The 27,375-nt window shown below is 49.0% G+C and overlaps 1 protein-coding gene across 7 annotated transcripts in view; it reads left to right on the top strand.

Annotated features, from left to right (window-relative positions):
* The window catches only part of ITPR1 (inositol 1,4,5-trisphosphate receptor type 1), a 352,886-nt gene that overhangs the window by 314,472 nt on the left and 11,039 nt on the right, over window positions 1–27,375 (top strand). For all 7 annotated transcript variants that reach the window (XM_061396358.1, XM_061396356.1, XM_061396353.1 and 4 more), the window contains 5 exons: window positions 1,335–1,530; window positions 3,069–3,161; window positions 4,260–4,399; window positions 5,002–5,167; window positions 8,137–8,297. In XM_061396358.1, coding sequence (XP_061252342.1) covers window positions 1,335–1,530; window positions 3,069–3,161; window positions 4,260–4,399; window positions 5,002–5,167; window positions 8,137–8,297 — 756 coding nt within the window. The remainder of the gene's footprint in view (window positions 1–1,334; window positions 1,531–3,068; window positions 3,162–4,259; window positions 4,400–5,001; window positions 5,168–8,136; window positions 8,298–27,375) is intronic.

The following is a 27,375-nucleotide window of genomic DNA, read 5'->3' as shown; positions in this document are numbered from 1 at the left end:
GGGAGGTTTCACAGCCAGATCAACATCTTGCAACAAATTTAAAGCAGAGACAGGGTTCACATGCCTGTCCCTGGACTCCCTTGGCTCTGCAGTCATTCCCTGGAGCCGTGGTAGAGGCAGGATTCTCAGGAAGAGATCAGATGTCATCAGCAGGACCATATTAAAACTAGCTCCCAGCTCCAAAATAACCCCATTCAGCCCTTCTCTAATGGCTCCCCACCATTTCTCCAGCCAAATATCTGAGATTATACTTCTTAGAAGACCAGCCACTGGTCTCCTGTACCTCTGAGTACCGACATGGGGCCTCCATTTCTCATAAAGCCAACTTCTTGCCGAGCCCAGGCCCCTAGGCAGAGGTCAGGCCAAGATTACGAGCATGTCGTGAACAGCAGGTTGTCTCAGCCCCTCCCAGTGGGATGAGAGGCGGTGAGGCTTCCTGGTGTGTGACCACCACCAGCTTCCCTGCCACGTTCTGTCAGGGTGGCCTTGGCCCAGGCTCTTCATCAGGAAAGTAATGATAATTATTACCATTGGTTGTGTCCTTAGCACATACGTATGAGTGTATGCTAAGCACTGTATGTATATTGTCTCTTTATTCTTTATGGTAACTCTGTCTCTTCCACTCTGCAAATGGCAAGACTGAGGCTCACAGAGGAAGAGGTTGGTAGCTGGTCCAGGTGACAGCAAGTGGCTGAACTGGGGTTTGAACCTCTGTCCAACTCCAGAGACCCTGCCCCCTGGTCTGGCCCATAGCAGCTCAGGGACCTGCGGTCAGGGACCAGGACTCAGCCAATCCTGTATCCAGAGTGGCTGACCCTTAACAGAAGCTCCATCAAATGGCCCCTAAATGACCGCACACCAGGCCCCTCCTCCCCTTCCTCTCCCCTGTCCCTTGCAGCTCCCTGGTACAGGCCTGTGTTTTGTCTAGTCCCAGGACCTCGAAACTGTATGTAGACAACTTGAAATCACTATTGTTTTCCACCCTCCTCTTCTATATTTGTTTTTCCTTATTTTTACTATCTCGGTTTTCACTATTAAGATGGGCAAGTGTAACATATTAAGAAAAGAGTATAATGCTTTTTTAAATTTTTATTTTTAATTGAAAGCTAATTGCTTTACAATACTGTGTTGGTTTCTGCCATACATCAACATGAATCAGCCGTAGGTACACATATGTCCCCTCCCTCTTGAACTTCCCTAGAGTAGAATGCTTTTGAGTTAGCCAAACGGTAAATTCTTTATAAATGAAGTTGTCCTTGGGGACATTGATGTTCGTCTAATAGAGATGCTTCTTAACATTGTCCCCTTGTCCTTTTTTTTGTTTGTTTTTAAAGCTTTTTGATTTAGTGTACAGAGAAGAGACTCTGCTCAATGTCATTAAAAGTGTCACTCGCAACGGCCGGTCCATCATCTTGACGGCGGTTCTGGCTTTGATCCTGGTTTACCTGTTCTCCATAGTGGGCTACCTTTTCTTCAAAGATGACTTCATCTTGGAAGTAGATAGGCTGCCCAATGAAACCTCTCTTCCAGGTGGGTTTGGACCTTCTGATTTTTTTTTAATGTTAAAAGAATGTTTCCTGATTACAACTGAACGAAAAATGATGACTTCGGCAGTGTAGGTATTTCCCTAACACTCAAGAGTGTGAATTGAATCCAGGACTCAGTTTTCACTGCATTCAGAGGGTGATATGATACGTCAGATGCTAAGTGTGAGTGTCCAGATGCTACATTTAATTTATTTATTGAATTTCTATTTTAAACTTGTGCAACGTTTTCTTAAAAGTTTGACCAGTGTATATTGGGAGTATGGGAGTAGGCATCCCTTGGCTTTGTAAGTCTATTTCTAGCAATTTATCCTTTAAAAATAGAACTGCAGAAGCAGATGTTCATTGCAGGGTGAAATTGGAAGCAATCTCAATGTAAGGGAGTGTTTCATTAGAGTACGGGTCATCCATGGGGTGGTGAACCCTATGGATATGGTACGTCTTTATAAACCTTCATGGAAAAGTAGCCAAGATATGGTGAGAAACTGCAGAAGAATAAGTACAATAGGATCTGTGTAGATATTTTTTTTAATGAAAAATCTCACACCTGTGCTCTGTTGCTGTCATGTTCGACTCTTCCGTGACCCCATGGACTATAGCCTGCCAGGCTCCTCTGTCCATGGGATTTGCCAGGCAAGAATACTGGAGTGGATTGCCATTTCTTTCTCCAGGGGATCTTCCCGACCCAGGGATTGAACCCATGTCTCTTGCATCTCCTGCATTGGCAGGCAGATACTTTACCACTGTGCCACCTGGGAAGCCCCTAAAAAGCTCATATATATCTTTTAAAATATGGAAGAATATACACCCAAACTGCAAGTAGTGGCTGTCTCTTGGACCTTTTTACAATATACAAGTTTTACACTGAGCTCATATGATTTTAATTTATAGCAAAACCAGAAGAGATTTCCTATTACAAGAGAGAGAGACAGTGATCATACACTTGAGTGATCCCCAAGTGCTCGTTTCCCTCAATTAAAATACTTGACACTAGTAAGTGAAATATTACTGGTTTTTCATCAGATAGCCAGGCGCCCTGAGTCCAAGGAGCAAACTAGAATTGTGACTAAGCCAGACAAGCCTTTTTCTCCCTCCCAAAGTCTGCATTCTTGGCATGTAACCCAGCCTCCAAGTTGACATTCACTGCCAACCATCTTAGGGTTCTGAACTAAACTGATCTGATGCCATTCCTGCTTCTCACGCAGACTTGGTCTAAATCTTGCTGGAGTCTGTGTGTTCAGTAGTATCTGTCAGGGAGTTTCAGCTGTTTGTCTTTAAAGTTGGAGAGGTGCTATTTAAGTGCGATATTTCTAGTAAGCTTACAGGAATTGACATTTCTGGCTTTTTTCCCATCCAGATCACCCAACGAAAGTGTAAATTGCATCTCTGCTTCGGATTTATAGGCAGGATTGGAGGGTGTTATTTATGTAAAGAATTGTTTAATCAGCCGTGAATTTGGGACTTCAAACATTTTAACCATATGCTGCCAGATTGTTCATCATAAAATTGCCTTCTCTCTCCCAGAAGCCAGCGAGAGTTTGGCAAGTGAGTTCCTGTACTCTGACGTGTGTAGGGTGGAGACTGGGGAGAACTGCTCCTCTCCGGCACCCAAAGAAGGTAGGACCTCGCAGCATTAAGCCCCACGTTAGTGCCAGGCTCCCCACAAGGCTTAGGTGCACGTGACATTGGAAGCAGATGAAAGCAGACTCACTGCTCAGACGGCCAGGAGCAAGGAGGAGAGGCAGGGAGAGAGGAGGGGAATGAAGGGGGGAGTCTATATGGGAATAAAATGGCGGCTTAATTGTTCCAGTATTTACCGAGTGCCCACTGTGTGCCTGGGGCTATGTTGTATTCTATTGTTGTTGTTTACTCTGTAAGGCGTGTCTGACTCTGCCTTGGAGGTAGAATACAGCATGACTAGGGAGATGATCATGAGGAGGAAGAGTGGAAGAAACGAAGCCAGAGAGGTCAACAAAGGACCAGATTTTGAAGGGTCTGCAGGTCAGGTTAAAGCTTACTCAAAGGTTGATCCAAGTTGTTGAGAGGGGAGTGATATGACTTGACTGGTGTTTTAGCAAGACCTTTCTGGCTGCAGCTGGAGAAAGAACAAGGCAGTCAAAAAATTTTACCCCCTGAAGACTAGTCTCCAATTTAAGGTGTAAAATGATTTGTCCACAGAACCAATTGTAAAAGGTTGCTGCTGTTGTTATTGTTATGTAGTTGCTAAGAATCTTCTGTGAGACTCTGTGACCCCATGGACTGTAGCCCACCAGGCTCCTCTGTCCATGGACTTCCCAGGCTTGAATACTGGAGTGGTTTCCCATTTCCTCCTCCAGTGGATCTTACCAACCCAAGGATAGAACCCATGTCTCCTGCATTGGCAGGCAGATTCTTCACCACTGAATCACTAGTGAAACTCATAAGCAGCTATCTAAGTTGAAATGTCTGTTCAGCGCTGAGACTGGAGTTGAAAATCTGAAAAGTTTACAGTATTTTAGATTTAATGGAGGTAAGGGCAGTTCTGGGCTTGAGAAATGAACAGGGTTTAGTGAACACAGTGGTGACAAAGAAAGCCTTTGACGCTTGATTCCTTTATTTTATTCTCCGGCTCCTGTCTGTCCGCTGGTGAGATGGCATTCAGGAAGCTTGATCTGCAAATCCTGGTCTGTCTTGCCGCTCACGTTCTAAATTCTCCCTGACTTGCCATGTTCGCAGAGCTGGTCCCTGCAGAAGAGACAGAGCAAGATAAAGAGCACACGTGCGAGACGCTGCTGATGTGCATCGTCACGGTGCTGAGTCACGGGCTGCGGAGCGGGGGCGGAGTGGGCGATGTGCTCAGGAAGCCATCCAAAGAGGTAGCTGCGCCCCAGGGGAAGGAAGAGCGGGGGGCGGGGTGGCGGGGAGAGCGCAGCGCAGTGGGCTCCAGCGTAAACTGCAGACGCGGGGGCAGCGCCAGCGCCGAGCGGTGACGGGTAGACGCGCAGAGCCAGCTGCTTAGGGCTCCTTTTCACTCTGGTTCTCATCAAATTGTGATGCTGGGCGGAAGCCCCCCCCCCCCCCCCGCTCCCCGCGCTGTGGAAAGGGGCAGCTTCCGCCCTCCCCTCCGTCTGCTAAAATGATTCTTTTCTTCAGGCCCGTCTGGCCTTCCTGAACACATTTGCAAACCCTTTAGATCCCAGGAAGTGGGCAGGTGTCACATGACACTTGGAGAACTCACGATATACCCAGGGGGTGTGAAAAGAGATGAGGTTGTGGCTTTTACAGCTTGATGCCCAATGTGCTGCTGGGGGTGGGGGGAGCCAGGGGGCTTGGGACATCTGATTCGGGTGCATTCAGTCCCACTCCTCTGCCCTGAGGTCTGCAGACCCAGGGGTTGGGTAGGGGGGTACCTGCTGACAGGTTACACCACCTGCACCCCCACCATCCCTACCCCCCCACCCCCACTCCTCTTTTCCAGGAGCCCCTCTTTGCTGCTCGAGTGATCTATGACCTCTTGTTCTTCTTCATGGTCATCATCATTGTCCTTAATCTGATTTTTGGGGTCATCATTGACACCTTTGCCGACCTGAGGAGTGAAAAACAGAAAAAAGAGGAGATATTAAAGACCACGTGCTTTATCTGCGGTGAGTGGGGCCCCCGGCTCTTGCTGGGGGGTTGGGATGGGGTGCTCTGGCCCACAGTGGGAGGGGCTGCTGCCTTCCCCCACGTCCCTGTCCTTGACTCTCTGCTCTGGGAGAGAGTCTGCTCTGGGCCTCTGCTTCGTTCTCCTGGGAAACATCTGCAGCACCATGGATTAGTGGCACAGTTGCTGGTTGGTTTTAAGAAATAAAGTTTGGGGTAGCAGAAACATCGTTGTACATTATTTGAAATGTATGTGTCTTCGGGCCTTTTGGTTGTTGGGCTGCCAGACTATCTCTTGTTCCCATTCTAATTAGAATGGAGCTCTTTCACTCAGTTCCAGCCTGTGGATGTCTTCACTGCAGATGGTATCAGGTTTTCAGTGGAAATACAGCCCTCTTAGAGCATATGGCGGAAATGCTCACAGCTTGGAAGTCAGACTTGTGTTCTGATTAAGCCTCTGACACTTATGAGCCATGTAACCATGGTACAGTCACTTCACTTCTCTGAACCTTTATTGCTCATCTGTAAAATGGGTACAATAATGTACTTCTCTGCATTATCTTAGGACTTAGTTGAGGTAGTTTATGAAACAGTCCTAGCATAGAGCCTGTACAGTGTAGACACCTACTAATAAGTAGTTAACTGCTATGCAAGAGAGGTGCATGGGGTACCAAAGAAATCATTGTCAGTCTAACTCCAAGGAAATACCTGTAAAATGCAAAGTAATCATGGAGGAATTTGGGAGCTAAGTAATCATTTCAGGATTGTTCCTAATATATCAATGGTTACTAAATACATAAATTTCTCACCAGTATGTATACTCAAAGTGATCACGTTTCCATTTTTAAAACTAAGATCATAGCTTTTTGCCCCTTAAAACCATTTAAACCTTGTCATTTTGACAGTTCCAGAGTTTCAGAAAAGTCACAAGAATAGTACAAAGAATTTTTGTGGACTCTTCATCCCAATTCCCCACATATTGAAGTGACACTTTAATATGTTTATTATCATTTTCTTTATTCACATACACACTGTTTCTCTGAGCGATTTGAGAGTGATTGACATGGTGCCCCTTTATCTCTGTTTCAATACTATATATGTCCTAAAGATAGGCACCTTCTCTTACACATGCAATATAATTATGAAAAGTGGGAGATTAACAAGGATGTCATACTTTTACTTAATCTACATATTCTATTCAAAGTTCACACTTTACCCTAATAATATCCTTTATAGCAAAGGTAAGTCCCAGGTCATGTGTTGAGTTCATTGACATTTGTGAAGAATTTAAAAGTCAGTTATCTTATCAAATGTCCCTTGGTTTGGGACTGTCTAATGTTTTCCCACGGTGTGAGATTAAGGTTATGGATTTCTTATAGGAACATCAGAGAAATAGTGTATTCTCCTCAGTGCATAATATCAGGAGGTGTTAGTCATTCAGTCATGTCCGACTTTTTGCAACCCCATGGACTGTAGCCCGCCAGGCTCTCTGTCCATGGGATTCTCCAGGCAAGAATACTGGAGTGGGTTGCCATTTCCTTCCCCAGAACATCAGGAGGTACATGATGCCAGTTCAGCTTCTAACTGGTCATATTAACGTTGATCACTTGGTTAAGATGGTAATGGCCCTGTTTCTCCACGGAAGTTACTTTTCTTCTTCTTGTACCATTGAGAACCATTTTATAGGGAGATCCTTTGAGATGACATAAATATTGCATTAACTCTCAAACATTAACTCATCAGTTTCTGCATCCAGTTTTTGCCTGAGTCTGTGATTGTGATGGTTGCCAAATGATGATTTTTATTTACTTTATTATTATTTCTACATTTGTTTATTGGCTCTTTAAGAAATAGCTTTCTCTTTTCTCCATGTATATTTGAAGTTTGTATTTGTAACAACATGAATTCTTGTGGTTTTTGTTAATTCAGTGGATTATAATCCTTTACTGTCATAATTTATTTTGATGCTCAAACTGCCCCAGATTTGAGAGCTCCTTCAAAGCTGCTTTCTGTACTTTGCCACATCACCATCATTTATTACAGACTTCCTCAGTGTTTTTAGCACCGTGAGGTATTACAGGCTCCAGCTCACCTCGTACCTTCTCTCACCCAGCGCTGGTATCAGCGATTTCTCCAAAGAGCCCTAGTTCTGTTCAATGGAGAATGATATTTAGAATCCAAGATCTGGTCACTGGGCATGCTCATTCCTGTTGGTGTGCCACTGCTCCCAGGGCTAATTAGGGCATAAATCTAAAGGATACATGGATCCACACAGTTTTGTATCTATTTTTATAAACATGAAAAAGGATGAGGTCATCCTCAGACCTCTAATTCCAGTTCACCATTACAGAGTTTCTTCTTTCTCCCTGTCCATATTTGTGCTCCATATTTCTCTAACAGTTAGATATCTGGCTCCCAGTATCACCATATATTTATCTATTTGCTCAACCTAAGAATACACAGAAACTAGTTTCAGAATTACTCACCCAGACCTCTGCAAAATATAAACTTAGCAGCTAGAGTTCAAAATGTACGTAAAGTTCCTTCTGTCCTTACTCTGCCTCCTCAAAAACCTTTTAACATGTCTGTATTTTGGCATTTACCTGGGAGAAAGGACTCCCGTTCACTGGTTGTCTGCTGTGTGTGAGCCTGTCACACCCATGCTCAATTAACCCCCACGTGCTCTTGGAACCCAGACGGTGTCTTCCCATCCCCTGCAAAGGTAGCTAAGGCATGCTGGAGACCTAACAATGACTGGTGAGTGACAAAGATGGAAATCAAGCCCAAGTCCATCTGACTCACAGCCTGTGTTTTCCTTCTAGGATACAAAAGTGAACGCGTTTATAAGGCCAGCAGAACCCAACTCTTTATAAAGGCAGGCATGAACCCACAACCTCCTCTGTTCTGGCAGTTCTTTCATGAGTTTTTCTGCAGCATGGCTGCTCACTCAGGGCTCTCTGTCTCTTTTTAGGGTTGGAAAGAGACAAGTTTGACAACAAGACCGTCACATTTGAAGAGCACATCAAGGAAGAACACAACATGTGGCATTACCTGTGCTTCATCGTCCTGGTGAAGGTGAAGGACTCCACGGAGTACACAGGGCCCGAGAGTTACGTGGCGGAGATGATCAAGGTGAGCGGGCAGGGCTCCTGGAGGCAGGTCACCCTGGAGCCTTCAGGCTGGCTTCCCAGCTTACAGCGCAGTGCTGGGAGCTAGCAGGGACGACGACAGTGATGTCTGCTCATCCTTTATCATGGGCCAGGCGTCAGGCTCTAGAACTCCATGTGTCTTCACATTTAAGAAGCCCCAGATGGGGTGTCATCTCCATTTTAAAGGAGGAAATACTGAGGCTCAGAGAGATGAGCACATGGCTACCTACTAGGACTGGGGTTTCACCTTGTACCTCACGCAGTAGCTGGCCTTTTATGTACTCGGCCTTTTTTTTATCTGTTCCTTTATTTTTGATATTTATTTATTTTTCACTGTACTGAGTCTTCGTTGCTGCTTGGGTTTTTCTCTAGTTGTGGCAAGCAGATGCTGCTCCTGATGCAGTGCTCGGGCTTCTCATGGCAGTGGCTGCTCTTGTGGAGCCCAGGCTCTAGGCACATGGGCTCAGCAGTTGTGGCTCCCAGGCTTCATTGCCCCTCGGCGTGTTGGTTCTTCCCTTGACCAGGGATTGAATCCGTGTCCCCTGCATTGGCAGGTGTATTCTTAACCACTGGACCAGCAGGGAAGCCCACTTGGCCTCTTCTCTTGATAATGGATCCCTGCCTGTTTTTTCTCCTTATGTAAGACCTGGTGTCTAAGTGGTATGTTTTTAAAATGATCACTCGGTGGCGTTCAGCCTGGTTGGTCCATTTGGCCTCAGCCTCACCTTTCTGGGAGACGCTCTGCTAATCATCAGGGAGGGATCATGTGATGGAGGCATTTGAGTCCCAGATTAATCCCAAATTAATCTTCTTGCTGATGAGTCCCAGGTCCCAGGAAAGGGGAAGCCAAGCAGGTGTGCAGAGCGCTCTTCCCAGGCCAAGCACTGTGGAGGCTCCAAACACATGCTCTGAGGCTCCCAGGCCAGCTGTCCTTTCGTACCCGTGGTTCTGAACTTCATTAAAACGTTCGGGGGTGTATGGCCAAGCACAGGAGGCATGCAGTGTGAAGTTTAGGGGCTCTGTGATTTACACCGCTCCCTCTGCAGAGGAGGGCCATCAACTGTGAATGAAGACCACACAACTGACTGATGCCCTTCATGCTGCCAAGGGCTGGAGCCCTCTGCCGTACTCTGTGTATAGCACTGTGCTGTGCTCAGTTGTGTCCGACTCAGCGACCCTGTGGACTGTAGCCCACCAGGCTCCTCTGTCCATGGGATTCTCCAGGCAAGAATACTGGTGTGGGTTGCCATGCCCTCCTCCAGGGGATCTTCCCTCCCTACCCAGAGATGAACCCTCATCTCTCGTGTTGGTCAGTGAATTCTTTTGAGCCTTTGTGTGTTTCTTATGCAGATGCAGTCCTAACGCTCTGTATGTAAATAAACCCCAGCTGAGGATTGCTCACTGGCAGTGGGCGTGGGCAGGCCAGCACTCACATGGCCCTAGTTCTTCAGCACCCAGGTTCTGGGGGGCTTCCTGGGGATGCCGTCCCGAGGAGGCCCTGAAGTCTAACTGTGTGCTTCTAATAGTTCAGAGTACACATGAGTCATACCGAGAGCTGGTAAGAATTCAGCTTCTGATTCAGCGGACACTAGCAGAACTCGAGATTCTGCATTTCCAACCAGCGTCCAGGGGATGCCAGAGCTGCTGGTCCGTGAACCACACACTGAATAGTAAGAGTTCAACAGAAGAGACAAAATAGACACTGATGTAAGAAATCATCCTCCAAGCTGGTTCCGTGAGTGCTGAGAAGAAGTATTCCTTCCTCTATGGGTTGAGCCATCCGTGGTCTGTGAACCTCTCCCATATCTTTTACGCATTTAATAAAGAAAACTACCTAAGTGGGGAGCCAGGAAGGGTGAACTCTGGGGATGAGAAATAGATGGGGTTTCACCCCAGAGATGACTGTCCTAAAGGCTTTGAAAAAGAGAGAAAGGTATGGAACTTCCCTGGTGGTCCAGTGGTTAGGACTCCTTGCTTCTGCTGCTTTGAGTGCGAGCTCAATCCCTGGTCGGGGAGCTAAGATCCCTCAAGCCACCTGTCACAACTGTCACAACCAAATGAAAGAAAGAGAGGGAGAAGGGTAAAGAGACAAGAGTGATTAGAGTAGGAGAAGGGAAGGAGAAAAAGTTAACTCAGAGAAGGAGGATAAATAGACACAAGGGTGATGGGTGTGGAGGTGGTGGGAGTCCTCTTCTACAGATGAAAGTTGGGCTTAGGGTCAGTTGCCCAGGCAGTGCTCAGTGGCTGAGCTGGGATGCAGGCCCAGGCTTAATGGACTGAACTCCATAACCTTCACGTTGGGTGAACACGGCAAGGATGCTGGCAGCTCTAGGCCGGGCGGAAGCAGGGTCTGTTCTTATGGAGACTGGACCTTGTGGTGGTTGCTGGTGCAGATGTTCACAGGTCAGGTTTCCAGGCTCGGGACACATGAACTGAAAGGTCTTCAGGACCTTTCTTTTCCTCCTGGTGTTCATAGTACTGAATTAAACCATGTTTGAACATTCGTGCTAACACAAACCTATCTGTATTGTGTATAGCAGCCTGCATTCGCGGGAGAAGGCAATGGCACCCCACTCCAGTACTCTTGCCTGGAAAATCCCATGGACGGAGGAGCCTGGTGGGCTGCAGTCCACGGGGTCGAGAAGAGTCGGACACGACTGAGCGACTTTACTTTCATTTTTCCCTTTCATGCATTGGAGAAGGAAATGGCAACCCACTCCAGTGTTCTTTGCGTGGAGAATCCCAGGGATGGGGGAGCCTGGTGGGCTGCTGTCTGTGGGATCGCACAGAGACACGACTGAAGCGACTTAGTAGCAGCAGCCTGCATTCTCATTCAATTCTTTAATGTTTAGAAAAGGTGGCTTGTAGTTTTCACCCTAGTCACACCTTCCTTTTCTCCCCCACCCCACTTTGTCTGCTTCTCTCTAGAGTATTCGAATGTGCCCCATCTTTAAATCTTTTGGGGGCCAGTTTTGAAGTTTTCTGTTAATCACCTTACTTTACAGTCACAGAAAACTCCACAGTGCTTTTGGGTTTCTGTCTTGATCATAAAGACTTATCGGGAGCCTTGTGAGCAATCAGCTGACAAGGATTAAGGGCCAGAAGTCACCCCCAGCCAGCTACCCTGCCTGCCCAGAGCCCCTGCATTCACTGAGCTTTCCCAGCCATGCCATTCTTGGTGGGAGAACTTCTTGTCACATCTTCTATAAATCTTTGCATCAAGGAATTCTTACCTCAGTGTCCGAGTTGCTGAGAAACCAGATGTCTGTCTCATGCGCTAGGAGAGGGCCCAGGAAGTATTAGATCCACCAGCCACAAGGCAGTGCCTTTTTGCCAACATCATTCCTGGCAGAGTCTGGCTCTAAAGCTGCGTGAATCTCTGCTGGGGGCTCTGTGAAGAGCGCCAGCCCCCGCAGGCTGGAAACTGGGGGTGCCCAGCCGAGTCACTCAGTGGGAGGCCACCAGCCCGTGGGAACTCGAGCCACGGTGGAACAGGCAACCAGCCCCCACTGCGAACCTACTTAGAGGCTGCAAGGCACCCCAACCAGTGGGGTGGTGGGGGGCGGTCTTCTCAGCATCCTTTCTCAGGAGTTGAGTGTCTGTCTGGGAGGAGGAGAAGTCAGGAGACCTCTCAAGGAGGCCAACGCTGCGAAGCTGAGAGGACTCCAGCTTCGAGGAGGGAGAAGGGCAGTGGATGAGCAGTGTCAGAGATGGAAGGAGAAGTCGTCCGGGGGCCCCTTTGGCTTCCATCCGGTCCCAGGACTCCTCAGGAAAACCACCTCTTGCTTCGTGGCTGGAGGCTGGAGGTGTTGACTTCCTCAGTTCTCCTTAGCCCGTTAATTAAGATCCCAGAGACTTCTAAAGAACTGGGGCATCATGGCTGCCAAAGGACCACCTGGCAGAACCAAATGGGAAAGGTCCCCCGGGTCACTTGCAAGGTGGGGGAGCTTCCCAGACACCCCGAAAGCCACTTTGCAAGTAGATTGTGTCAGGGATGGCAAATAGGTTTTCACTTCAAAAACCAACAAGTGCTTCATGGAACCCATCAGGGGCTCTGATGGGAGAAAGGTTCTAAGGAGACAAGCTGACTTTGAAAGGGTGACTCCTGAGGCTGCGGTTCCCACGAGAACCAGCTGGCGGTCAGGGAGCCAGGATGTCTTCTTTCTAGAAACAGATTCGTCTGGAGGAAAAGAAGGCACATCAGATGCTCTGCCTCACATTTGGGAACTTAGCAGCCAGAGGTTCACCCACAAATTCTCATCTAAACATAACAGGACACCATTTCCCTCTCCTCCTAATCGTCCCCTTTCCTTTCACTGGAGATGAAACATTCCTTGCAAAGCCAGGGTCAGGCTGCTGCCCCCTGTGAAGCTGTCATACCCAAGAATGGGATCTGCAGGCAGAGAAGTGAAGGTGTGAGTCTTGGCTCTGGCCCATCCAAGCCAGGTAACCCCAGGCAAGTCACAGAATGTCCCTGACCAGAGTTCCCGGCTGTGGATCGGGGTTAAAACCCCTTCCCATGTCCTTGGGGCGGTGGTAAGGGGGGAATATGTGGGCCCCAGCATGGGGTGGTAAGTGCTGGGGGAGGGAGGCAGTGAGTGATGGAAGGGCCAGAGGAGCAGACACGGAACCATGACCGGGTGGTAAACAGAGAGCCTGCAGTGCTGACAGCTGCCGTGAGCGCGTCTCCTGGGTGCCCGGAAAGCATAAGGTCCTGTGGCTGTTTGCACGCTGTTGCTAAGGAAAGTCAGAATGGGCATCTTGACTCTGAGAACCTCCTCCCATGGGAAATTCCTGTGGCCTCTCTCTCTTAAATTTAAAGCTGTTGAAAGTGAGAAGAAAGTGTTAGTCCTTCAGACATGTCCGACTCTTTGTGACCCCATGGACTGTAACCCACCAGGTTCCTCTGTCCATGGGATTCTCCAGGCAAGAATACTGGAGTGGGTTGCCATTCCCTTCTCCAGGGGGTCTTCCCCACCCGGGTATCGAACCTGGGTCTCTTGCATTGCAGGCAGATTCTTTACCATCTGAGTCACCAGGAAAGCCGTTAAACATTGAGGCAGGACAAGACTGACATTGTCACTGTCTGTCCGTGGAGTGGGTCACGGGTACTTGTGACTTTTAGGGCTGTCCTCCACTCAGGCTCAGTGCCCGGGACCAGGGCCTCCGGCACTGTGGGGAGTGGCCCCTGCATCCTGTGTATGAGAGTCTTATCACCAGTATGTATACTGGGTTCGCTGTGGGTTTGTGTGTCGGCTCTGCACACATGACGGGCGTCGGTGCCGGGAGCTGGTGGCCACAGGGCTCTCAGCCTCGGCTGTGACTCTCAGCGCCACCCGGTGTACTGCGGATTTGGTCTCAGATTCGTTGACTCAGGCCCCAGACAGGGCTGAACTTTCAAAGAAATGTGACTACAGGGTGACCTCACTTAGCCCTAGCAGTTCAAGACAGGAGAAAAAAACCCTGAGTTCCCTTCTCCTGGTATGAACTTGGAACTTTGGCGCTACCACGTAGAGTTTTGGTGATAACCCTTGTAACAAGCAGACTGTTTTTAACCCTCCACTACACGTCAGTTTTCACGAGACTTTACATACCACATGCCCGTGTTTGAGAGATGTTAGCTTTTCTCTGGTGCCAGCTGATATGAAAATGTGTGTGAGTCTGTATATGATGATTTGATTGGCCACGCAGTCCAATGTATTTAACCAGAATAAGTAGGAAGTTAGTTGTGCATATCTTTGCCTAAAGGAATTTAAATACTGCACAGTGGATGCATTGTAGGTCAAAGATCAAATATGTGATGCCCCTCAAGGACCTAGGAGCCCAATTTTCCATGACAGTGCAGCTCAGGAGAAAAGCTCAGTCCTTGGTAAGCTGACTTAAGTTAACTCTTTTCAAGTTAGAAACTCAAAAAGCCTTAAGAGGGAAGGTTGGTAAAGAAGACCAGATGCTAACTGAAATAGGAAGGCATGTATGTCTTTTGCTAATGAAATAGAGATTCCCTTTCTGAAGCTTGGAATTCTACCTTGTCAGCATAAGGTGTGTTTCCAGAGGTGTGTTTTGAGTTCATTGCAGTTAAAGACAGAGTGATTTCAGGTGGAGTGCTGCTCACCCCCATTCCCAGGGGCTGCTCTGGCCCCTCCTCTCTGCTGGGACAGTTGTGTGAATTGACAAGGAGACGGAATGGAGAACCTCCTTCCATGCCAGCATGATCCCACTGCAGAGGAAGCAGGCTGTGTTGTACTCTGCCCTGACCCGGGCAGACTGGGTCACACCCTCGTCGCAGGTCTTGTTTTATTGAGCAGGTACGGAAATAAATGCTTGGCGTGCGTGATCTTGTTTGGTCTCCGTAGCTGCTTTGCGGGTGGCACTGTCACCATCTCCCAGGCAGGAACCTAAATAAAGCCCCAGAAGGCTGAGCCACTTCTCCAGGGTCACAGGTCTGGGAAGTGCCCGGGCCAGGGTTCACATCCAGGTCTGCCGCCGAGCAGCCACCCGGGAGGTGTCTTGACACGTGCAGTGGCTCCTCTGGTGCTTGCACACGCGCCTCGGTGTCCATGTGTCGAGAACCCAGCCGAGGTCCGGCTTGGCTGCAGGGGGTTTTCCTGAGGAGGACTGGCTCATCCCCCTCCTCCCCTCAGTGGTGCTGAATTAACTGCCTTTAGAGGAGGCAAAGCCCAGAGAAAGGAATAGGAGGAGGAGCAGGAAAGAGGATCCCCTAGAGAACAGTCCCAGTGATGGTGGGGTTAATTCCCTGAGCTGCAGCTGGATCCACCAGTCGCAGGGGAGGGGACGGCAGAGAACGGCTTTTACAAAGGGAGTATCCAAAGTAGATGTTGATTTAGATGTGTGATAATCTGATAAACTTCATTGCCCTCAGCTAGGAATGGGGGATGAAATTTCCTTTGGTGACCATATTTGGGGAGAGAGAGTGGTAAGTTAAAGGGGAAGGCCGGTTCACCAGAGCCGCAGTCAGACTTGGGCTCCCACACCCAGGTGACTCATCCGAATGGTTATAACTCCCTGATAATTAAACACTGGAGCGTCTGATCCATCATCCCTTAAGCCTGGTGCTGACTTTTTCTCACAGCGAGAGTAGACAGCCTTCTCCCACTGCCTACCCACCCGCCTTCATCCCCGCCAACACACACACTAATCCACTGGACGTTTTCCAGCTTGTTCCATCTTTTATTAGGTTCACTTGACCTCCTCGGAGACTCACAGTACAGGGACATAAAATCAAGCGATTTTCGAAGTTAAAAGTAGTATCGTGGTGGCAGTGTGTGGTTTTGCATAGGAGGGGAGAGTGGATTCCCAGAAAATGCTCTGGTGAAAGCCCTTAGAAATTTGCATGCAAAAAAAAGTCACATAAGGGAAAGCCTTTTTTTTTTCCCTGAAAATAAGCTCCTGGGTAAACTTTCCAAGCACATAAGTTCTGTTAGCAAAGTAAGCACCACTAAACATCTACTATGAGGAAACACACTAAGAAGAGTCACATGCAGGAGGATGTCTGGCTTTAGCATTCATGCTTATCTGTATTTGATAAGAAAAGACAGGAAGCAAGGGCAGACAGAAAGCAGTGTGTTAGGGCCCAAAGATCAAGACAGGAACTGAGTACCTGTCACTGCCTTCTGCTTAAAAGGGACATCGACTGGAGTCTTGCTCCTTTCCTGACCCAAGACACAGCTTGGTACTATAGAACCTACCCATAGGCGCTCCCCAAACGAGCACTGCAGCTTCCTGCCCCAGGCAGTCCAGGGAATCCGGGAGGCGGGGGAGGGTGGGTGTAACTCAGGATGGAAGCGGAGGCTGAGAGTTGCATGTGGATCATAGTCAGATCAAAGTCAGGCCCTGCACATCTACGTAGGACTTTGCTGATGGCTCAGTCGGTAAAGAATCTGCCTGCAATGCAGGACACCCGGGTTCAATCCCTGGATCAGGAAGATGTGCTGGAGAAGGGAATGGCAACCCACTCCAATGTTCTTGCCTGGATAATTCCATGGACAGAGGAGCCTGGCATGGTATAGTCCATGGGGTCACAAAGAGTCAGATGCGACTGAGCAACCTGAGCGCACACACACACAGCAACTAAACAACTAAAAGCAGCTACAGGGAAAGGGTGGTGACAGTGGCGCCATGAGCAGAGCAGTGAACATAGAAATTCCCATGGCCATCACGAGGGGTCTTAGTTCGAGGAAGTCCCTCACAGATAGGACTTAGGGTGCAAACGGAGGGGTGTGCCCCTGATAATGCTCCCCGACCTCCCCTTCTGCTCCCTCTCTGCGTCATGTAGATGGGTCTGGCAGGCAGGCCGTGGCTACTGCAGAAGTGGCGTGGAAACCCTCTGCTTCCACGCAGATGTGAAGCAATGGCTTTGGACTTTGAGCTAGAATTCCAGAGAGGATGCTGGGAGAAAGGGCAAGCTCGGGGTGGGGGTGGGGTGATAAGGCCCGAGATGGAGCTATTTCACTGTCAGTCAAGCTCTCAGCTTTTCTTTCCCAGGGCATTTTCTGGGAATGCACTCTGCCCTCTTAGGAGAAACAGAGCGCCGCACCATCTCCTCCTCATTCTGGGAGGCCGCGGCCTTGGTTAAGATGCTGCCCAGGCTCCGTAAGCCCTCGGCGGCGGGCGGGTGAGGATACAGCCGGTGCTGGCCTCTGATCCAACTCAGAAAGCTCTCTGCAGTTAGCTGACACCGCGGCCGAGTTCAGGCACGTCGGAGTGAGGGAGAAGCACACAGGGATTTGGCACTTGCCTCGGGGTGGCTGGAAACAGCGAGTCAGCGTCGGGGATGCGTCTCCTAGCCGGCCAGGCGCGATCGCACCCCCACCCTCAGCACCAGTGTCCGCGGCAGCTGCACAGAGCAGTCGCTCAGCTTAAGTTTCCGCACCTGGGCTCACGCCCCGTCCTGCCCTCCGATGATCTGCAGGGTTTGAAGCCACCCTCGCCTGAGCGCACTGCACAGGCACCTTCCTTCTCTTTGGAGGCACTCGAGCTCTGGGAGACGGGTCTACAGGGACCTCCCAGCCCTCTGCTCGGAGTTCTCCATGCTCTCACCTCCGCCGAGGAGCGCTCAGCACCGTGTCACCGTTAGGGGAGCAAAGCTGTTATCTGCTCCAAAGGAACTCACCTGCTAAGGCGGGTCCCCTGAGGGTGGTCTTGGCATGTGGTGGGTCCAGCACCTATAATCGCGTCTCCCCCTTGGTTCATTAGTTCAGGGGCCAGTGTGGGGATTTGCTTGTTTATATGGGTTTGTACGTGTATATGAGGTGTTTGTTTATGCCCTCATTTCCCCCAGTTCAGCAGATGTTTTCAACTCCGAGAACGCATTTTTCTCCCTTCCATACCTTGGACTCACCTGTGCCTTCGCCCACTGCAGCCCCCACTGGGCCACCCTGCTTACCCCTCAGCCCCAGGCTCCGTGTCCACCCCGGTGACTCCCCAGCCTTCACTCTTTCATCTCTCCTCTGCTCTGAGCATGGACAGCGTCTGACATAGCTGGACACAGCCAAGAGGCGTGTGACCCCCTGGCCTTTACGAAGATGTTCTGAGTTTATTTTTATCACGTACAAGTATTCAGGATTCTTTAACATGTATCTCTTCTGAAGAAAGTCTAGTAGCTACTAGACTTTTCCTCATATGAGAATGAGGAAAAGATCCTAGCAGTTAGGTTCAGCCATTCGTAGTTAAAGATTATGCACGTGAACCAAGCTCTTGGCTTCTCCTTTCACAAACCTGCTTTTCTGCAGGACCCCAGTGTTACCACCTAGAAAATGAGGAGGCTGAATCAGAGGGTCTCTTGGGCCATCTTTAGCTCAATAATTCCACTCTCAAACAACTCCCGAGGGTCTGTGTCAGGAGGGAGACGGGAGACCCACGTGGACACGGCAGTGAGCTTTGGGGTAAGAGTGCAAGGGGAGCAGGTTGGTAACATGGGGTGGCTGGAAAGGAGTGAGGAATTTGGAGAATCTACGCTTGGCAGATCCTGTCTCCCTCCCAGAAGTGTTCAGGCTGTGGGCACCTTCCTTTGAAACCCCTCTCAGGTCAGGGTGACACTGGCGGCTTGCCCTGAGCTCTCCCTGAGGCCATATGGTCATCTTCCCATCACCTGATCCTCAGGGGTTCCAGGCCGGGCTGGCCTTCGGTCCAGAGGAGCCGCCCGGCACATGGTGTCCTACGGGGACACAGCTACAGGTGAAACAGAAAAGCAGGGAGGCACGCGGGTGTGCACAGGGCATATGTTCAAAGACAAATACCAAGTATTTTGCCCTGAAACAATAGCAAAGAACTTTGGAAAGCCTCTTAAGTAGGCTAAAAACAAACCAACAACAATAATAAAAACAAACAAAAGAAAACCGTCATTGTATAAAGGTATTAAGAGACCAAAGTTTAAACTCGTGGAATCCAAAAGAGAATAGAAGAAAAACCAAGAAAAATTGCCAAAACCCTGTACGTGACCGCAAGGAACCTTCTGGTGGATTGCTTAGTTAACTGGACGTGCCCTGGAGGCTGCCTGAGCAGAAGGTCCTGAGCCAGCTGGGGAGTAGGGCGGACTCGCCTGGAGGTTCTTCCTGAGGAATCTCCAGCCTGCCTGCCCGGCCCTGCTCCGCACAGCGCCGCCACCCCTCACCCCCGCCCTGACCTTTCTCCCCTCCTCTGTAATCCTGGGCTTCCTCCACCCGGCAGCCTGGGTACCCAGGGCCCAGCGGTGCCTCTCTGACTGATGGATGCTGCCATCTCGAGGCCCCAGTGCAGGCCCAGCATCCCTTCACCTGAGGGTCCACAGAGACATGGAACGGCGGCTCTGCAGCTGGCCTTGCCTAGGGATTTCATCAGAAATGGGTGCGGTCCTCTCTCTGGCGAGGGCCCGGCTCTGTTACACTGTATCATCCAAGAACAACTATTAACCAAGTCTGGGAAGAGTGAGTGGTCATTCCAGCCCAGCTGAAGATTATATAACAGGGCCCGTCTGGGTGATGTCGGCTGAGACGAGAGCAGACCGGGCTCATGCCTGTACTCGGGGCCGGCCTGGGCACTCTTCACGTGGCTCCACCAGGAAGAGAGAAATCCCTGCGTCTGAAATCTGGGAAAGGAAGAACTCGCTCACGTGGGATCTAGCGCTATACCTGGAGTCAGCATCTCAGACGACAGACCAGCTCTGTGACCTTGGGCTGCTGACACTGACCTATGGTACTTTTGCATCGTACTTTCCAGTTGACAGACACATTCTCACAGCCGTTTGATTCTTACATTAACCCTGTGAAGTAGCTTTCAAAAAAAGGGAAGCAGAAACCCAGGTTGGTTGGCTGACTCGCCCAGCTCACTGCCCTGTGAACACTCTGGGCATCTGGGCTTCAGTTCCTGACTCCAGGACACGGCTCCTTCCCATTGACACACTGACAGCCTGAGGCTGCTGCAGAAACCGACCTCTGACATTCAGGGACCTGGATCCTTGAATTAGGGTCTGGCATCCCTCATAGCTCAGTTGGTAAAGAACCTGCCTGCAGTGGAGGAGACCTGGGTTCGATTCCTGGGTTGGGAAGATCCCCTGAAGGAGGAAATAGCAACCCACTCCAGTATTCTTGCCTACAGAATCTCAAGGATAGAGGAGCCTGGCAGGCTACAGTCCATGGGGTCCCAACAGTTGGACATGACTTAGCGACTAAACCACCACCAACAAATTCCAGGTGTGGGATCCTTTTTTTTTCTTTAATTTAAGAGATTTTACTTTTTTACAGCAGTTTTAGGTTTACAGAACTGCTGAACAAAAAGTCCCGAGTTCTCATATGCCCCCTTCTCCCTACCCTGCCTGCCAGTTCCCCTCTTAGTAACTTGTTTACTGTGGTGTAGTTACTCCAATTGATGAACTAATAATACAGTAATTATTAACTAAAGACGGTATTTACACCAGGGTTCATGCTTGTGTTGTGCTCTGTCTGTTCATCACTACCGCCCCCAACCACTGATTCTTTTTTACCTTTGGGATTCATTGTTTTAGGTTTTTTTTTTTTTTTTTGTCTTTTTAAATGTGTCATAGATACTATGGCAATTTTGGAGTCATTGAGCATAGAGATCATTATCATTTTTTTCACCCAAAGTAACAAATTCTGGGTTTTGTTTGTTTTCTCTGATCTTAGGAAAGAGAGCTCTGAAGATTATTTTCTTCCTCTTTAATGCAAATAATCACTTTAACTTGGGCTTCCTAGGTTGTGCTGCTGCTAAGTCGTGTCAGTCGTGTCCAACTCTGTGCGACCCCATAGACGGCAGCCCAACAGGCTCCTCTATCCCTGGGATTCTCCAGGCAAGAATACTGGAGTGGGTTGCCATTTCCTTCTCCAATGAGTGAAAGTGAAGTCGCTCAGTCGTGTCCAACTCTTAGTAACCCCATGGACTGGAGCCTACCAGGCTCCTCCATCCATGGGATTCTCCAGGCAAGAGTACTGGAGTGGGGTGCCATTGCCTTCTCCACCTAGGTTGTGCAGTGGTAAAGAATTCACCTGCCAATACAGGAGACTCAGGTTCTATCCCTTGGTCAGGAAGATCCCCTGAAGAAGGGAATGGCAACCCGCTCTAGTATTCTTGCCTGGGGAATCCCATGGACAGAGGAGCTTTGTGGGCTGCAGTCCATGGGGGTCGCAAAGAACAGGACACAACTGAGCGCACACACGCACAATCACCTTCACTCACAAGAGAGGCAAATGTTTAAAGTTTATTGAGTGTAATATATTCCTGCTGTAGAAAAGTTAAGGATTATCTTCAGTCTTCCTTCTCCGCCCTCTTCCAGGCATTTTCTGGGAGTTTGGGTACATGAAGCCAAGAGTCTGTTTCCAGGCTGCCCCTCCCCCACTTTGGTTCACTCCAGCCATCCCCAGGCACTCTGGGAAATCCAGTCTGTCATCTTGCTTGGTAAGATAAGGTGCAGTGCCTTTGACATTTGCTTTGAAAGGACCATCTCTGCTCTCCTGAATCTTCCCCAAGGGGATTCTGAAGGGTGGAGGGGACTGTGTGGCTTACAGGTCCATCTTCCTGGGACCCATCTTCTGGCCAGTGACTCTGTCTTTCAGCCTCATGACGCCACCAGAGAAAAAAAAATCGCAATTCTCTAGTCTGGCTGTGAAAGAATAACGGATTTAGCCATAAATGCTGCGTTGTTTACATGGTAAACAAAACTCGACCATCAGTGGACTTTCTCTGAGGAGGTAACTGATGATCTCAGCTGTCTTTCTTAGAACTGCCTCTTCAGTTGAACCTGGGAAGAGGGAGAAAAAAAAAAAAAACACACTTCTCAGAATGATTAGCATTTGCATCATACAATCCAACTTCCTCTCCTCCTCTCTCTCTCTCTCTCTCTCTCTCTCTCTCTCTCTCTCTCTCTCTCTCTTTCTCTCTCTCTCTCACACACACACACCCTCCCTCTTTCCAGTCAAGAACATTTCAAGAGGTCAGTGCCGCCCCCGTGTCTAAAACTTCAGTGTTTGCTTTGCAGGGACTTTTCCAACTTTACCTAGAAAAGAACTAACCAGAACCTTAGCACTTGTGGTCAGCCTGCTTCCGGCTGTGGCTTGAGTCGGTTTGTCTGCTCTGACAGAGGAAGTGCTTGCTGTGACGGGAACCGCACTGGCTGGATTGTAGGAGGACTGGGGCAGACAGTGCCTAAGGACATTGGCATGTGAGGTGCCAACAGCAAGGAGGGTGAGCGAAGCCCAGCGGGGCTCCCAGACCCAGGGCGACAGATGTGGCCAACAGACAGGCGGTGAAGCCACCAGCCCTCGCCCAGCCCCACCCTCCTGACCACACACACACCCACCAAGATGAGTTCATGTATAAACAACATATCTTCGCTGGAGATGACTTTCTCAAAAACTCAGTAGAAGCTGGGCCACTGAGACATATTTGTGACCTGGAATAGACGTGAAGGTGGGATTTTTGCAAACGTTCAGAGACCTTCAGAGTCTGGCTGGCTGGAGAGGCAGGGGTGCGCACTTCACAGGAGTCACTGAGTGCTCTAACCAGCTCAGCATTTGGTGTGAAAGGCTGAGCTAGATTGAAAGTCACTTCTCTCTCTGCTCCTCTGCTAAGGCTGGAGAGTCTTAGGATTTTTCCTGTAGAGATTCGGATCTCTGTGTGGCCAGGTCACAGTGTGAGGAGCCTTCACACTGCACTGGAATTTACCCTACCGCACAGGATGTAAAACCCAGTGGAAATGGAGGGCACAGTTTGGCCAGAATAGCTAATTTTAACTCGTAGGTAATTTGAGATTTGACTTAACAGCCAGGGTGATTATTTAAGTAAAATATTGGCTACACCGAGGATCTCAAATTTTTGGTACATACCCATGTCAGGGCAGAAGAGCGAATGACACCTACTGGCCAGAGCACTCAGGTTCCCTTGTTTGGGGTTTTAGTGGGGCCCCCAACTCTGCTTCTTACTGTCAGATGTAAATGTTAGAGGAGGGCTATAAGGGAGAAACTTGAAGGTGGTCACCGGGAAGTATCTAGACCAGGAAATCCTGTCCGTCCGTTTGCACTGAAGACTCTCATGAGATGGAGAATGAAGACTTATCACTAGGATCCGGGCACAGGGTCCAAAGTGACCTGTAGAAAGGATGACCTTTCTATAAAATCATGGGGTTTTACCTTTAAATCTGACTCAATTTCATGTTCTGCTCCAGGGCATATTTTGAGGCTAATATATTTTCAATCGTTAACCGTTGATAAGATGGACATTCAAATGAGATGGGTTATTTCTGTCTATGGCTTTGTGTAGCCCTTAGACAGGGTCTTCATCCCCAGGAGTACAGGGAGCCGGTGTACAGAAGCACAGAGAAGGCAAAAGCAAACAGCATCAGAGTGCATCTCTTGACCCTTGAGGGGAGGAGCACAGATGCCAGTAGCAGCCACCTTTGGGCCAGTGGAGCCCGTTCACTGGTCCAGCAGACACTGGGCACCGAGCACTTGGAGCTGAGACTGCAGTGGGTCCATGGACGTGCAGAGCCACGCCCTGCAGCCACATTCCTGGCACTACCGCCCCTTGGGGATTTAGGGACCTTGCCATCCTGTCTCTAGACCTTCAGCACTCAGGCCTGTGCCAGGCACAGAAATTACCAACGGTCTTTTCAGTAATCAGTTGTTGGATGGGGGCTGTGTATTTTGCATTTGTCAGAGGCCTTTCTGAAGCCATTGCTTCGGAGTCACGGGATCACATCACATACCCCACGGAAGAAGGTAGGAATCCACGGTGAACAAAGTCTCTTTTCCGTCTATAGTTATTTGATCACTTGCTCTTTAGAATAAGAAGAAACTGTTCTTTAAGGTACGTGCAGACTTTGCATCGATTTTCTGTATTCTTTTGAAGCCCTGTTTAATGTGGATTTTGTTTGGAAAGCTGTTTTCTATTTTTGTGGAGGATTCGCTAAGCCAATGCACATATGAAAGATCTGAGAGCCAGGTTTGAGGTGAATCCTCTGGCCATTTTCAGGAGTTCCCCTGTATGTCAGGCACTGGTGACTGTGCTCACCTTCACCCCATCGCCTCACCAGGCGGGGGCTCCAGTCACTTTCTGCCGTTCCTCACCACCTGCTGTCCCTGCTGTCTCCCTGCCTTACCAGCCCAGCTGTCCAGCCAGCATCACACACAGGCCCACCGCAGTCTGTCTGCTCTCCTCCCCAGCTCAGGCCACTCTGGTTTCCGGGCTATGCGCAACCGCCTGCTGAGTAGCCCTCACGCTGACCCCTCGTGTGGTCAAGTGCAAACCTTCCCCGAGACCCAGGCCTTCCAGGAAGAGGACACCAGCCACTCACAGCCCCCACAGTCACATCCGACGTTGACCTGACTCTCGCTCCCTTGACACAGCCTAGCTGCTTTCTTCAGTTCTGCTTTTTAACAGAAACAGCCAGTTTCCTTAACTAAACTGCAAGCACTCTGATGGGTGGAACCCTGGCTCATACTTAGGTTTCAAAGCCATGACCACCTTAACAAGGTTCAGGAGGCAGGGACCAAGTGCAGGGGCCTCACTGCTGGGTCGCCAACACCAAGTACATAAGGACTTCTGAAGCAGTTGTACGTCTTAAAATGTTTTCTTCCAAGAGTGCTTCTGCTTTTGAGTTGAATCCAAAGAACTAGCAGATACTTCCTTCAAATATACTCAGCAGTAGCAGCTTACAGTTTGTAAACACCAGGTCATTCTCAGGGTCTCCTGTGAAATACAGGGATTTCCTTCTTCCCCACCCTCTACCAGTCACCCTCTCTTCTGGGGCTGGTTCTGCGCTACCATCTTGGAACACCCTCCCGATAGGATATCTGTGGTATCCCCATGGATGGTGTGTCTATATGCTCTTCAGAGTCTGATGGTTTCAGTGGGACTTTGGGTCTTTCCTCTTTACCTTGCTTCCTCAGGAGTCAGTGTGCAGACATGTGTAGCCATCCCCGTGGAAGTCCGGCCTCGGGTGCTTGGCCAGTCCCCTGCAGTTATGCTCATGGTCCACCAGCCTGGCCCACCCATCTCTCCTCCTGTCAGGGGGCTTGAGCCGTCTGTGAGCATCAGTAACGCCCAGACACCTGTCCCCTCCACGCGCCCTCTCCTGATCAGTCAGGTCATTCCTCCCTGAGAGGGACAGAGGGGGAAGGTGTGATGATGACTCAGGGTGGTGAGTGTCATCAGTGACAGCTGACCATATGCCCTTCAGCATCGCTACTGTGCTTAAACATTTTCACATGTCTGCTCTCCTCCTCTTCACTGTAGACACACAGCAGAGAACCAATTGCAGCCATGGCAACAGTCCAGAGTTCTAGGCTGGTCATCCTCAAAATGGAATATATTTGTCAAACGTTCTTTTGCCTACCACTCCGTCTGTGGAGGGAAGCTGACGGGAACTAGTGGAGGCTACTGTCAGGGCACATGTGAAGGGAGTGTTGATCAGGGCGTGTGGCACAGGCAGGGAGACAGTGTCGTATTCCTCCTCCCACGGGCATTCTAAACAATTGAGGTTCACCGTGTAAGCATTAGTTACTAGGCCGCCCAGGAAACAGTGGATTTACCATTCCTTGCGTCCACAAGTATTTATCAAGGGTCTGCTGTGTTTTAGTCTCTGTGCTCAGGTGGTTCCTAGTCTCAGGATGCAGGCAGGCTAGAGACTCCCCCCCATGTCTTAAGCAAACGCTTTAAAGGAGATGGGACACCTGTGCCAGTGTGGTGCCTTCTTTCTGAAACTATCAACTGGTTCTTGCTTGGCTTCTATATTGCTCGATCTCATTAGGTCAAGACACGGTCGTCTTGCTTTTTAATATTTAGACATGTCTTGTGGGATTTTGTTCTTGATTTTCAGTATGTTGATGCCTTGTATTGTGTATGACAGGTTGGCAAACTCCAGCCTGTAAGTCCAGGTGGGCCCTCTGCCAGCATTTGTGAAGTTTTCTTGGGAAACAGCTACCCCATTCACTTGCGTACTGTCTATGGCTGTTGGGGGGCTACATGGTAGATTCATTGTGAAAGAGTCCATATGGTCCAGAAAGCCAAAGATCCTATCAGAAAATACTACCTAGAAAAAATCTGCTGACCTCTGGTGTACACAAAGCACCAATAGCAAATTCTGCATGTGTGTGTTGGGGGGGGTTGGGTGGTCATGATTTGTGTTAGAATGTTTATTAGAGTCTATCCCGATGAGATCGGAATGGCCCAGATGAAACGTGATAGCACGTGGATGTGGAAGGAGTAGGTTTTCCTCCCCTTACCTCCAGCTGAGGAAGCTTCTCTGTGGTTCATTCCTACCTTTCTGTACAGCACTCGTCTATCAAGTGTGCTTTTTAGGAGAAGTGGGAGAAAAGCAAATGTGAGCAGAAAGAAGTGAGGTGGGAGGAAGAGTCTTATCCATTCTGTTAACCAGCAGTGAGAAATGGTGCTTACAGGTATGAGCAATAGGTATTAAAAGAAAGGGTGGACCTCGGACTTACTTGCAATAATGTCTTTGTCACATTAAAATAACAAATATAAATCTTTCCCTTAATGTGTAAAGTGAGTGAAGTCACTCAGTCGTGTCCAACTCTTTGAGACCCCATAGACTGTAGCCTACCAGGCTCCTCTGTCCATGGGTTTTTCCAGGCAATAATCCTCGAGTGGATTGCCATTTCCTTCTCCAGGAGATCTTCCCAACCCAGGGATCAAACCTGGGTCTCCCGCATTGTAGACAGATGCCACCAGGGAAGCTCAGAACTAATATTCTTGAAGTATTTATTATGAATTCTAAGCTGCTCTATATAGTTGAGTTGAACACATGTTCATCATCGCAAATTTCATGTAACCCCTAAGAGTATCCTTTTGCTGTCTTCAGAGTACATATGTGTTTTAGTCCTAAAAGTCCAGTTCTCTTCAGATACAGGAGCATTAAAGGGGATATGTGTTTCTCTTTCAAGTTTGCAATTTGAGTGCAGTCACCAAGCATTGAATCTACCTGGCCTACCTTCAGGTAATATTGATGAAGGGACCAAAATATCACTTAAATTAAGAGACCAATTTTGTGCTGGTAATTGTTTGGGAAAAGAGGGGGAACTGATTTGTTGTGTTGGCCACTTTGAATACTAACACCATGGCCGTTTCAAGTGACAAGTGTGATGTTACTGAAAGCAGAGTTGTAAAGAGTTATGCAATAGGACCCTATTACAGTGTTTCCATCATACAGACATGACAGAGGTGAATAACCTCAAGAGCATGGATAGAAATAAAATGTGGGAAATGAAAAAAAAAAAAGGGTGGCGATGATGACGGGAGGAGACTGAATGGGTCTTTCTTACACCAACCGACGGCACAGGCCAGCCATTTCAGGCGTGGAGGAGCAGGAGGCGAGAGGTGAGGGGTGGTGTCCGTAGTTCACAAAGAGGGCAGCTGAACCCACTCTCCGTTTGCAGCCTCTTGACAGTTGTCTACCAAAAACACACCCATACACGTAGCTGGTAAGTCCCACAACACTCGGGATCTTAAAATCCACTTACTTCTAGAGTGTTTGTTTGCAAATGATTTTCGAGTTTAAGTTAGGGAAAATGTACAGAATCCCTGAGGATGGATGGTGG

Source organism: Bos javanicus, chromosome 22, assembly GCF_032452875.1.
Source record: "Bos javanicus breed banteng chromosome 22, ARS-OSU_banteng_1.0, whole genome shotgun sequence".
NCBI classification, from domain to species: Eukaryota; Metazoa; Chordata; class Mammalia; order Artiodactyla; family Bovidae; genus Bos; species Bos javanicus.
Note: the sequence above shows the minus strand (reverse complement) of the source record. Positions and strands in the feature narration are given on the sequence as shown.